Here is a 12,247-nt window from a genome sequence, read left to right on the forward strand (position 1 = left end):
GTCATATGATAAAGAACTTTTATCACTCACTGACTCAAAAATTTAACTTAAGGTCCTTTTCATTGGTAACTGGTGAAGAAGATTTTAAGCTGAATTAAAGGATATGTAAGCATTTTTTAAAAGAATTAAGCAGTCCATAATTTTGATGGCCAACACCTGTTCTATGTCAGTGACATTAACACAGCCGGCCATCATCTTTATACACCTGACCAACGATAAAAAAAACACCTGAAAATCAGAAAGTGCACAAGTGGCAAAATGCTTCTCCTGAGTGTGATTCTCCCAGTCATAAATGAGAATGGGGGAATGAAAATATTTTGTATTCACATTGATTCCTGATAGGATTTTGCAACACAAAGATTGATTACAAGATCTTTGCATCACAATAATGATAGATGTGCTGTAATACTGCAAGCATGATTGAGTTTCTAAGAAGGAACAACGAGTTTCAGAGTATGGTCCAGGGCGACGGCTGTCAGGCCCCACACTCGATGCTTCCCGTTCCGAAACACCGGGAGGGTGTATCCGTATTTGTCGCCGACACGGAAGTGAGTGTATCCACGGTTCTGAGGGTTGCACAAGTGGGACAACGACAGGGTGAAAATCTCCTCCACCTGGAACAGAAACAGAGGAAGCACAATTTACAACTTGGTTTTAAACAGAACCAAAGAACAAACCAGAAGAGAGGTGTTATTTGTTTACTTGTCTATTCATTTGTATTTTTATGTTGATCGTTTTAAAAAAGACAGAAATGATGTTGGGATGATGATGAGATGAAATGAAGAGATGAAAAAAGTCACCCCAGGAGATTATTTAGTGAAAGTTCAATACTGTAAGTAACCTGACTGTGATAAACATCCGGGCCAAGGATAACTGTCGTGTGACATCATACTACAAAAAAGAGCCTTTATTTAAAACACATCTTCTATTTTGCAATATCTGTGACAGAAAATATCACTTACATAAACTAAAATAAAAACTAAAGAACATGACTTAAATACACATACGCATCATCACCATTACCACTGTGTCGAAGAAACAAAACCTCCAGCAATTTACTCACGTGGAAACCATTTTAAGTGGAAGTAAAATGTACCTCTTCAGGGTTTGGTTTGAAGGACAACTCCTCTAAGGGGCCGAGGTTAGCCAGCACAGGAGCTATCATCATCCCCGACTAGTGAGGTCGACAAAAGAAACAGTGTCACATTCACATACGCATTTAAACATATAAAATTTTTTTTTTTCCTGAATTTTTTTCCCCTTGTTGAATAGAATATACAGAGATTTAGAACTAAAGTTTGTCCTCAGACTCCACACAGTGGCTGCCTACTGCTCCTCAGAGATGGGTTAAATAAATAAACAAAATTAATGTCCCTGAATGTACAGAGCATGACTGTATGTGACAAAGAAGATTCTTTTGGTATTTAGTGACATTAAACAATTTGCTTATTTATTATGCAGACATATTCATAAGAAGTGTATTCAGGCTGAATCATACCAAATTTAAGCCTAGTGCTAGACTAATTATTGACTGAGTAGCCATCCAAAGAAATCTGATCATATACATCTCTGATAGTCAAGTAAGTGTTAAAATGACCTATGATATAATTTATATTATATATTATTTATATATTATATAATTTATAATGATTTGTCTGGTTTGTCTCTCTTACATAAATTTAATATTTTGGGGTTTTGAACTGTTGCGCAGATGAAACACGCAATTTGACAATGTTAACTGGAATTTGCAATATGCAAATATATAGAATGAAAGTTTAATTTACAAAAAAAATCATTGGCATACCACCATGGACTTACAATGCCCACCAGAAATTCATTAAACAAATCATAAAATTTTACAAAGTGGAGCATGAAAGGGATCTCAAACTCTTTAACTTAACAGCACTGGCACTCACCATGTCCCTGAGAGGCTTTAGGATGCCCCAGACACTCTCTTTAGCCACATTAACGCCCAACTCCTCTCTGGCTTCTCTCAACGCTGTGGCCACCACATCTCTGTCTGACGGATCACTCTTTCCTCCTGCAAAGCTACAAAGGATTGGAAATTAGGACAATGCAGCACTCTACTTTTACATTTCTGGAGTAGTTTAACCTGTTTTAAGCCTACCACTCACCTGACATCTCCCTTGTGTCTGCCCTTCAGTGTGCTGGAGCGCAGAGTAAAGAGAAAGGCCGGGTCTCCGTCAGCAGAGCAAAGAGAAACCAGGACCGATGCCCATTTCACCTGGCTCTTTGAACCCTTTCTCTCTTTGTCTGCCTCGTACAGCTTCGAGTTGGGCAGCAGGCTCTGTCGACACCTGTTTTCATTCCCTGGGGACAGACAGTCTCTCCATGTATCTGCCAAGTGAGAGGCAGCTGGATGAACAGCTCTGCTTTGAGGAAAAGAGATACTGGAGGGTTGTGGTTGACTGTGACAGTGGTTCAAAATCCATGGCTGATGTGTCAACAAGCAGAGAGATCTGGCCAAGTGCTGTCTATGACATAAAAACCTTTGAAGAAAGTTACACTGAGTCTTCTTGGTGAAAATGCATGACGGTTGGCAAATGTCCCAAGACCTTTGCCAGGCCTGGTGGCAAGTAGTGTTGATTAAACAGTCCCGGTAAATGTTCATAACTTTCAGGTTTTGCTTTAAATCCTCTGTTACAGTGCATTTCTGAGAGTCAAACACTTGTTTGTCCTTAGCAGAGGCAGAAACCTGAGGAGGGTGATGATGGCTGGACAAAATGGCTTTAGGTAGGGGGTTTTCAAATGAAGCTTGCTGATTATCACAGTCCAAGCTAAATGAAGACAGCTGCGTTGAATGGGACAAAGTCTCTGTGGACGATGATGACCCCTCCTTATTTCCATGGACACGTTCATAAGTCCTTTCTTTCGCTGCTGTTGCACCCTGCCATCCAGCACAAGTGCGTTTAGAGAAAGGAGCAAGGTGGGGCTCTCTCAGTAACAACAGTGGTCTTATAGCACAAGACCAAGTCAGGATCTCTGCACCCCTAAACATTCTATAACAAGAAAATAAAAGCATAGTAAGACAATCAGTTAATTAGTGTCACTGTGCACATCATATTTACACCAAAATGTGACTGCACGTGAAGCTCACACCTGATCACCTCCACAAGAGGAGTGACAACGTTTTGCTGAGCTTGGGGTCTATCAAAACCTGGCTGATCCCAAAATGATCAATTCTTTAACGTTAACTTACACTGTTTCTCAGTGCTCTCAAACGGATCCTGGCACGTCATGTAAGGTTAGCGGCAGAGTTCAGCTGTGGTGCGTTCATTTCACCTTACATGCTGGGCAATCGACACTGGTTACTCACGTCGGAAAAATAAAGATGGATTTTTCTACCAGGTTAACCCGCATTAGAAATACCAGTTGTTAATAACGTTAATAATGTACAAGTACAAGCTGGACTGAAATGTAGGTAGTACTGATTTAATGATACAAAAATAATAAGAAAAGGTACTATTAACTACTATATTCAGCAGTTGTCATTACGGTAGATGCACGGAGGATCCATCTTGGGATTGAGGTACAGTCTATCGGAAATCAGACTTCAAGGGGCGTTCCATTTACAATATTCGACTGTGGACTCAAAACTTTGGCTTTCCAGTTCAAAGCTTCCCAGTTAAAGCTTACGCGACGCTGATATATATGAACATCGCATTACGTTAAATTATCACTTTTGTGTCTTCTCCACTACCAACTACAGCTGTTTAAAACTGTTTCTAGTCGTGATGATCTTCTTTGGCTCTAAAAGCAGCGTTCGGGGTGTACGCAGGCTAATTAGCCTGCTAACACGTTAGCATACAACTGGTCAAATACAAAGCTAGGTTAGTGTCTTATTCTGGCGTTAACATTTAAATTTGCTCTGTGGTGAACAGTCAACCAAATCTACACGAAGTTAGAAGACACAAAAATGACCCACTTTGAACAATGAGATCTTACATGAAAGCAGATGACAGTCACCTTAAAAGTTGAATAAACAGCAGTTGGCCTGTCGCCCAGCTAGCCGACTGCCACTAGTCAATATGGCGCACAGTAGATTCATGCGCGTCACTGTTGCGCTCATTGCGCTGTGATGGCTTTAGGACTCATTCCACAATTCTTTCACTTAGGCCTACCTTGAATTTAGTGAGTGGAAGGTGTGGGTGAGACTGAGTATTCGCATTATTATTCGCACTTACACGCATTGTTTGCAGTGACATCACTAGTCACGTCCTCACTAGTGAAAAACCAGTCTGTCTAAATAATACTCTACATTAACCCCACCCAGGGTTAAACATTCATTCATCATTATAGATCTTGTATCTAAGGAGCCTCATAACATAACTGTGTGGCTCAAATTCTGAACTTTACACGATTCCAACAGCCGTGTGTTATTTGACAAACTGGAAAGCACCAATGACCTAAGCGAGATAAACTACTCACCCCACCTGTTTTACCAGCTCCACCCTGAGCCCAGGCTGCCTCAGTTTTTTAAGGAGCATGTGATTCATGTGAACTGGCATTTCAGACTTACCACTTTTAGGTGTCCTGAATTTTTAAGTCTGGGCAGCACCACTGGCAGCACCACATGGCCTCAGCCTGGTCAGAAGAGGAGACCTTTGTCTGCTCAGTATGTTTGGACATGCTGAAGGACCCAGCAACTCTACCCTGTGGACATTCATACTGTTTGGCTTGTATTCAGAACCACTGGGACAAAAGAGACAGCAAGGGTCAGTACAGCTGCCCCCAGTGTAGACAGGTCTTCAGCCCTCGACCCTCTCTGGCCAAGAGCACTGTGCTAGCAGAGATCATGGAGAAACTGAGAACAAATAGCCTCAAACAAAGCTCCTCCGCACCGCCTTCAATGCCTCTCTACCTTGAGGTACTACCAGATACAGGGCCACAACAGGGCAGCATGTACCCTCAGCTTCCCACAGTGGAGCCCAGACCTTGCCCTCAACACAACCGTCCTCTGGACCTATTTTGCCATGAAGACAAGGAGTGCGTGTGTGAAGTGTGCTACCAGCATGGACACAAGGGACATCGTGTGCTCAAACCACAGGAAGAGCGGATGGAGAGACAGGTATGAAATGGCAACGCAAACATCACCAGGGTAATGTTACCAGTTCTTTCAAAGTTTTTTTTTTCTTTTTTGTCATGTTGGTTTTAGTGTAGGTGCGGGTGAATGAAGAATTATGTTTTCGCAAGTCTAGCCTTTACAAAATGTAGCTGAACTTGAAGTACTTGTAAAACAGCTGTCTTCATTGTGTATTCCTTTCACATATCTGGGAGTGTTTTTTCTGGACAAAACATGTTGTAACATCACAAGTGACTCATCACATATTACAATCTAGGGTCATTACTGCCCCAAACTGCAGTACGTCTTCTATACTAAATCATGGATGGTGTGTGTGTGTGTGTGTGTGTGTATAGAAAGAGCTTGTTCAGATGCAGGTAGAGGTACAGAGGAGAATTCAGGAGACTGAAAAGAAGCTTCAAGAAATCCCACATGTTGCTCGCCAGAACAAGGTAAGTAACAATTCTGATTGTTTTGTTTACAAGCTTTTAAACCAAGTCACCATTTCTGATATCCTGCTTGTAGTTGCTTATTGTATAACCGTATATTATTGTATATTTTGCACTCTCTTTTGGCATTTTTTTTCATCCTTGATCTTCCTTGATACTTCTCTTCCACTACATGCACTCCCAGGCCTTGGTACAGGCTCTACAGCAAGAGAGCACAGATTTATTCTCTGAGCTTGTTAACAACATGAATGCAACAGGCACCCAGGTTGGTGAGCTCCTCAGCACTCATGAAGCCTCCTTAGGCAGCCAGGTTGAGGGGAAAATCCACATGCTGGAGCAGGAGGTGGCACAGCTGCGCTGGAAGAGTGCGGAGCTGTGCAGGCTGGCCGACATGCAGGACCACATCTGCTTCTTGAAGGTAATTAGTCTGAGGCAGGACGTTACTTGGAAATTCAGTTCCGTTGAATTTCATTCAGTAACTGGGGGATGGAGCTAAGCATTAATAAAATGAGATCAACTGTCTGTTTTTTCCACTGTAAAACATTGTGTCATGTGTGAATTTCCCCTCGGGATGATTAAAGGAGTTCTGATTTCTAGAATTTCCTCACCATGGAGCCGCTGTGTCAGAAAGGTACCACTGAAGAGTCCATACTGAGTCAGGAGGAAGTGGTGGTAGCTTCCGTCCGCTCAGCCATGAAAGAACTACAAGAGTTAATACAGAACCTCTGCAAAGCCAACCTAGCCAAGATTTTCAAAATAGGTCTGTATTTCTCTCCTCTTCTCTTCTTTTTTCTTGTCTTCTCTTCTCTTCTGACAGTTAAAACTTTGCTCTCCTTTTGTAGTGAATCATGAGCCTGTCATAGCTGCAACAGCCAATGGCGCAGCTGAAGCTGGCTCTACAGCCGTCCCTAACAGTGGTCAGGCCACCACGCAAAACACTGGTATGTAATCATCCAGTCATGTAAAATCATCCAGTGAAACACAAATTGCAGAATAAGTTCAAACTGAGGACAAGTTTGTTGTCATTCTTTAACTTGGGAAAAAAAGACACCTTCAGACATGTTTCTCACAACTCATCCACTCATTTTTGTAGTGTATGAGATGACAACAGACCCTCCACCTTTGCCCCCTCCGCGACCTCAGAGTAAGTTACTGTAGAAATATCATACCTGGCATATCTGTGACTCATAAAACAATGCTCTTGGACCTTAAAAATGTTCAAATTCATCTAATAGTATGTCCCTGAATTTATATTTTTGCTTCATTTTGCTTTATTGTTTTTCTCCCAGGGCATGAGGATTCATCCAAATTTCCAATTCAGCATCCTATATGTCCTCAAGGTAAGAATGAGGAACTCAGCTACAGTGCATGAAAAAAAGTTTCAGTGTTATTAGATGTCATGAATTTCAGATTTGATTTTTAATACCTGTCTCCTTTGCCCCCCCCCCCTCCATGAAGCTTCAGCTCCCCCTCCTCCTCAACCTCAGGGTAAATACAAAAGCATGTAGCTATAACTACTTCCCCTAGTAGAAATGGAAAGTGTGTTGTATATGACTGTTGATTCCTCATTTGATATATTCTACTTTGTTTTGTTTTTTTTTCTTTTCCTTATAGCATTTTCTGTAACAACAACAGAACTGGTTAATCCGCAACCAAAGACAAGAGGAGAATTGCTGAAATGTGAGTCCATGATACTCCATAGTATGAAACAGAATTTAGAACACAGTGTCAAAGCCCCTGAGTCTTCACTGAAATGCATCCTCTCATTTCAGTTCGCTTTGAACCCACCATGGATCCCAACACGGTGTATCGCCATGTGCGGCTGTCAGATGGAGATCGTAAGGCCACAATGCGTGCTGAGAACCTGAACCCACCAGACCATCCTGAACGTTTCGACTTCTGGAGACAGGTTCTCTGCAGAGAGCCTCTGGCAGGGAGCCCTTACTACTGGGAGGTGGAGTGGACAGGACAGAAGGTGGATCCTTAGATATCAGTGGTTGAATGGGTAGTTTCAGACATAACACACAAATGAACATCATTGCTAAATTTGCAGAAATTAAAACTTAGTGGCAGGTATAAAACAGCTCCCCAGCCTCCGTGGGTGACATTTCACAGCAAAATAGAAATGTCTCAATAGGAAACACTTTGGACATGGATGTTATGTCCTTGCGCATCCACAATTTGCACTTCCTGCTGTAAGAGATCTTTTTTCTCTTTTTAATAAGACAGAGTAAGAAGAAAAATGCAAATGTTGTTGATGGTGCTCTATTAAACTTCAGTGTTTGTTCTGCAAAGGGTACTGAGAAAATCTTTTTTTTCTTTTTTTAATTCAAAATAAAAACTGATACAAATTCTTTTTTCTTTAGTTTTAAAGGAAGAAACATCATCATTTACTAAGCAGACTGGTTTTGAGCACAGCAATCAGTCAGCCCACCACTCAGCACCTATTGGATGGGTTCCCATGAAATTACAGACATTTGTGGTTCCCAAAGAATGGATTAAACTGACTCTGATGATCCCTCCTCACTATACTGTTTTATTTTTTTTCCCTTTCCCACCATGCAGATCAACCTCGGCGTGGCCTATAAGGAGATGGAACGTAAAGGTTCTGCTAACAAAAGCCGTCTGGGCCACAATGCTCTGTCCTGGAGCTTGAACTGGTCTGGGACTGGCTTCTCCTTTTGGCATGATGGACAGGAAAAACTGTTGGGCTCACCTAAGGCCCAGCGGCTTGGCATCTATCTGGACCAACATGCAGGGATTCTGGCTTTTTACCGCATCTCCAACAATCAGGCTGATCTCATTTACCGGCATCAGAGCCAGTTCACTGGACCACTGTATCCAGGGTTCAGGTTCTGGGCAGGTGTGGGGGCAACAGTAACTGTTTGCCAGTTGGATTGAACTGTATATGAATTGTTATGAATATGTTGAATTGTTTTTGATATATCCTGCTGGTCCTGCTATCCGGTTGGAAGCATGTGACACTGAAAGGAAGTAAATGTCTTTCTCCTCTTTAGTGAGGAAACAAAGGATCAGAAATAACTGGTTTTCATATGATGCAAATTTTCTGAACATGTCTCTTGTAAGTTAATAAAAGAACAATGAACTAATTTCATCCATACATATTTTTTTGTTTACATATTTTTGGAATAAAGGTTAATCTCTCTTAAATCATTTAAATATTCTGTGGAAATTTGGTCTGTTGATATTTCAGAAGCACCCAGTATTAGCATGAATATTATATAGGCTAATAGAACTTCTGTAAGCATAACCAAAGGAATAAACAGAATACTGCTGATTTTATCTTTGATCGCAACACCTCAGTGTCCTGGATGTTTTTAAGTTCCCCATTCATTCTTAAGTTATCTGTGGTATCTTTAGTATTCCCACATGGATTTGAAGAGAACTATTTGACCTTCATAGGCCTTTTGTCCATCCATTCCTTTCTCTGGACACACCTGAGATTTTATGCACCGTCCTCATTTGTGTTTAATCAAAGATTTATTTTGAATTAAATTCTCAATTCCTCACTCAGTGTCAGGAAACAATTTACGCATAAAATGTTATTCCAAACATTTAGAAGCACAGCCTTGCTTTGTGCTAGTAAACTCAAGTAATTCAACACTATTCACAGAAGGACAAAGAAACTCTCATTTTACATGTGGTGGCAATAGCGTGTTGTGTCCTGGCCTGATTGAAAAAGTTGGACAAATTAGACAGCTGCTATTACTTCTGTTCTTCGACCCCACTTTCATGTATCTATTTATTTGTGTTTACATAGTACAATAAAATTGAAAAAGAAAGTTGAGTATAATAATAAATGTTGGCATGCATTCTGGGTGCAAAACATCTTGAACTGGAGATTAAAACATCTGCTGGTAGGGAAAACAACGCAATGTTTAACCTGAAGTGGATTGATGTGACTGATGCAAACCCCAGTCTCGGCTCACAATCTCACACACTCGCCTGTTCTGCCTCTTTTAAACAGGTATATGTGAAGAAAACTTGACAGCACTGTTGACACTGCAAACGTGTCAGTCTTTGATGTATAATAAAGCACTGCATGCTGCTTGCTAACATGGAGGAAAGATGCTATCTTTGTGTCCTGGTGAGAACACTGAGCCATGTGGACAACTTATCCCAGAGGATAGGCGTCACCTGACCTATATCTACAACACAGACTCTCGTGGACACTGTGTGTGTGTGTGTGTGTGTGGCTGTGTGAGATGATCCCACTCATATAGGTTTAGGCCTACAGGTATATGAATAACGTGAAGGCAAAATGGGTGGACTATAGGGGAAACAGGGAGGAGCTACTTGAAAACCAAAAGATTAGGACTGACAGGAAACAAATATATATAGGAGTGACTCTTGACCCTCCATCAGTCTTACACACTCCTCTGAAGCCATCATCAGTTGCCAGCGTCACCATGCGAGGTGAGTCTCTACATATCAAGAAAAAACAGGGTTGGAATCATTAAGTTATTATTAAGTGCAACTATAAAAGCAATCTATGAAGGGAGACATTTGAGATGCTGTTATGGGTAAAATTTTCTGTTCTCATAAGAGTCAATGTTATGATTCATTCTGGGTTTAGTGATATATGCCTTTGCTTTTCCTCTTCCAGCAATTGTATTGCTTTGTCTGTTGGAAGCAGCCATCATCCAGGCTAATGATTATTCTTGGGGAGGACCAGGCCAAAACACAGAGAATAGAGGCGCCGATCTCAACACAGAAAATGGTAAACAATTGATACGACAATAAGTCAAGCGACAGGATAGAGTCAGGTTGTCTGCATTTCCCCTGCAACCCACTGTATTTCTGTGTGTGTGTGTTCAGCGTGTCTTACAGACCAGGCGTCGTGTGGCTGCTGTCTGATGCAGCAACAGATACATAGGATGAAGATGTTCTTTAACACTAGCCTTAATGAGCTGGAGAAGGAACTGATGAAAACAAAGACCATCCTCAACAATGTCAGAGGTGAGATGCAGTGCGTTATCAAAACATCTTAAAGAATAAAAGACTTCTCTGCACACTTAAGATATCTGTCATGCAACCCAATTAAGGGTTTTCTCATGTTTTTCTCCTCTCCTCTGCACCTCCAGCCAGTCGCAGTGCCTTCTCTGTCGCTCTAACCACTGAAAGCAGTTTGAAATGCTTTGGTCCCTTTCGCGATGACAAGATCATCACCTACAAGCACACATTCATCAACCTGGGTGATGGCTACAACACTGATACTGGTATCTTCACTGTTCCCCGCTCTGGTGTCTACAGCCTCGCCCTCACCATCTACAGTGACGCTGGTGCTCCTGGCAACACTTTGGCCGCCTGCGCCAGTCTGCAGGTTAACGGCCAGGTGGTGGCAGGACCCAGAGAGAAAAATATGCAAGACCAAGAGGACAGTGCCACTATTGTTATGGCCATTCATCTGAAGGCTGGGGATCAGGTAGCTGTCAGCCTGCCCATTGGATGTTTCCTCTGCGATGACAACAGCAACTACAACACTTTCAGTGGTTTCCTGCTATATGCTACTGATTAAGTCAGGGAAATGTAGCTGCTGTGTATCTTTATTCTTGTCTGTGTATCCTTGTTCTTGTAACAGTCTGTCACTTTCTGATTTTATGTGATCAAAACCGTGATGGAAATGTGTGATATATCACTAAAATCACAAGAGAATAAATCAGGATTTTGAACAAAATATTTGCTTTATGAGATATTTTGTTTTAATCTTCACAATGGGACACTGGAAAGTTCAAAACATAACTCACAATGCACTGACATCAACAGTCAATTCATCAGACCTCACAGAGCTCCCTCTGTAGCCACAAACAGCATCATGCAACATATTGCACATATACAGCAGTACTCCTCAATACCTAAATATACTTTGATGTGTTACGCTGATGGAGTTCTCCTTGAAGACTGGGCAAACAGAGCTAACATCTTTATGTCTGAGCTCAGAATTTCAGCATATTTTTCTTGAACCTGCACACATTCTTATTTACTAACCAATTAACTATACTGTGCTACTAATCCATGTGGGCTCTCATCGGTGACACATTCCAGGTAAAGAACTACACTACCTGTTTATTCTGTTCATGGCCACAGGAGCTGTAAGCTGTCACAGTACACATTGGGTGAAATGGTGAAGTTCCATGTCCGTCACAGGACTAACACATACAGACACATTCATACCCACTTGCAATTTAGATGTCACCTAATTTGCATTTCTTGGTAAGAGCTGCCCAAGTTGGGTTCAAGCCTGGTACTTTTTTGCTGTAGGGCAACAGCTCTGAGTCACTTTTCTACAGTCATCTACCTGCAACAACTTACCTCTTCAGATTAACACTTGGCAAGCAAGACTTGTGTTTCTGATTAAACGGAAAGGATTTTACTCTTTAATAAAAAGTTCAGTCTCTCTGGGGATTCTTTCTGTAATGTTGTCAGACAGAGTAACAATCTCGGTCTGAGAGTGATAAAATAGACACTTCTAATTGACATAACTTTGGATTTGCCCTAAAGGATTACGTTTTAGCCACTGTATCTGTGTTGTGGCTGCCAGCTGAGGTAACCTACTGAACCAATTCCAAATCTTTTGGTAAATATGAATCATTTCCACACTAAAATATGTAAATATAGGGCTCAGATTTGAAAATAAGCATATTAGCACGCTGACAGTATTGGCTTTTGATGAGACACCTAAACAGGTGGCATG

At 41.4% G+C, this 12,247-nt stretch overlaps 3 protein-coding genes across 8 annotated transcripts; 2 read left to right on the forward strand and 1 right to left on the reverse strand.

The window, feature by feature from the left end:
* Positions 1-211: 211 nt before the first annotated feature.
* On the reverse strand, positions 212-4,663 carry nudt8 (nudix (nucleoside diphosphate linked moiety X)-type motif 8). Of its 6 annotated transcripts, none has more exons than XM_046388544.1 (5): positions 4,541-4,663; positions 2,136-3,020; positions 1,917-2,049; positions 1,097-1,174; positions 212-614 (listed from the first exon to the last, which is right to left on the reverse strand). In XM_046388544.1, the coding sequence occupies exons 2-5, from the start codon at positions 3,017-3,019 to the stop codon at positions 429-431; spliced, it is 1,281 nt and encodes a 426-aa protein (XP_046244500.1). In that variant the 5' UTR covers position 3,020; positions 4,541-4,663; the 3' UTR covers positions 212-428. The 6 variants fall into 6 exon arrangements, with proteins under 6 accessions (XP_046244500.1, XP_046244495.1, XP_046244496.1 ...); XM_046388539.1 differs by lacking the exon at positions 4,541-4,663 and adding an exon at positions 4,450-4,532; XM_046388540.1 differs by lacking the exon at positions 4,541-4,663 and adding an exon at positions 4,143-4,204.
* On the forward strand, positions 4,595-8,653 carry ftr86 (finTRIM family, member 86). The gene is made up of 11 exons (XM_046388537.1): positions 4,595-5,089; positions 5,440-5,535; positions 5,717-5,950; positions 6,130-6,292; positions 6,375-6,473; positions 6,626-6,676; positions 6,822-6,872; positions 6,991-7,020; positions 7,147-7,212; positions 7,305-7,507; positions 8,098-8,653. The coding sequence occupies exons 1-11, from the start codon at positions 4,595-4,597 to the stop codon at positions 8,431-8,433; spliced, it is 1,824 nt and encodes a 607-aa protein (XP_046244493.1). The 3' UTR covers positions 8,434-8,653.
* Positions 8,654-9,962: 1,309 nt separating this feature from the next.
* Positions 9,963-11,130, forward strand: LOC124059128 (complement C1q-like protein 4). The gene is made up of 3 exons (XM_046388907.1): positions 9,963-9,969; positions 10,372-10,512; positions 10,638-11,130. Exons 1-3 carry the CDS (start codon positions 9,963-9,965, stop codon positions 11,069-11,071), a joined length of 582 nt encoding a protein of 193 aa, XP_046244863.1. The 3' UTR covers positions 11,072-11,130.
* Positions 11,131-12,247: the final 1,117 nt, after the last annotated feature.

This window comes from Scatophagus argus, chromosome 5, assembly GCF_020382885.2.
Source record: "Scatophagus argus isolate fScaArg1 chromosome 5, fScaArg1.pri, whole genome shotgun sequence".
In the NCBI taxonomy this organism is placed as follows: Eukaryota; Metazoa; Chordata; class Actinopteri; family Scatophagidae; genus Scatophagus; species Scatophagus argus.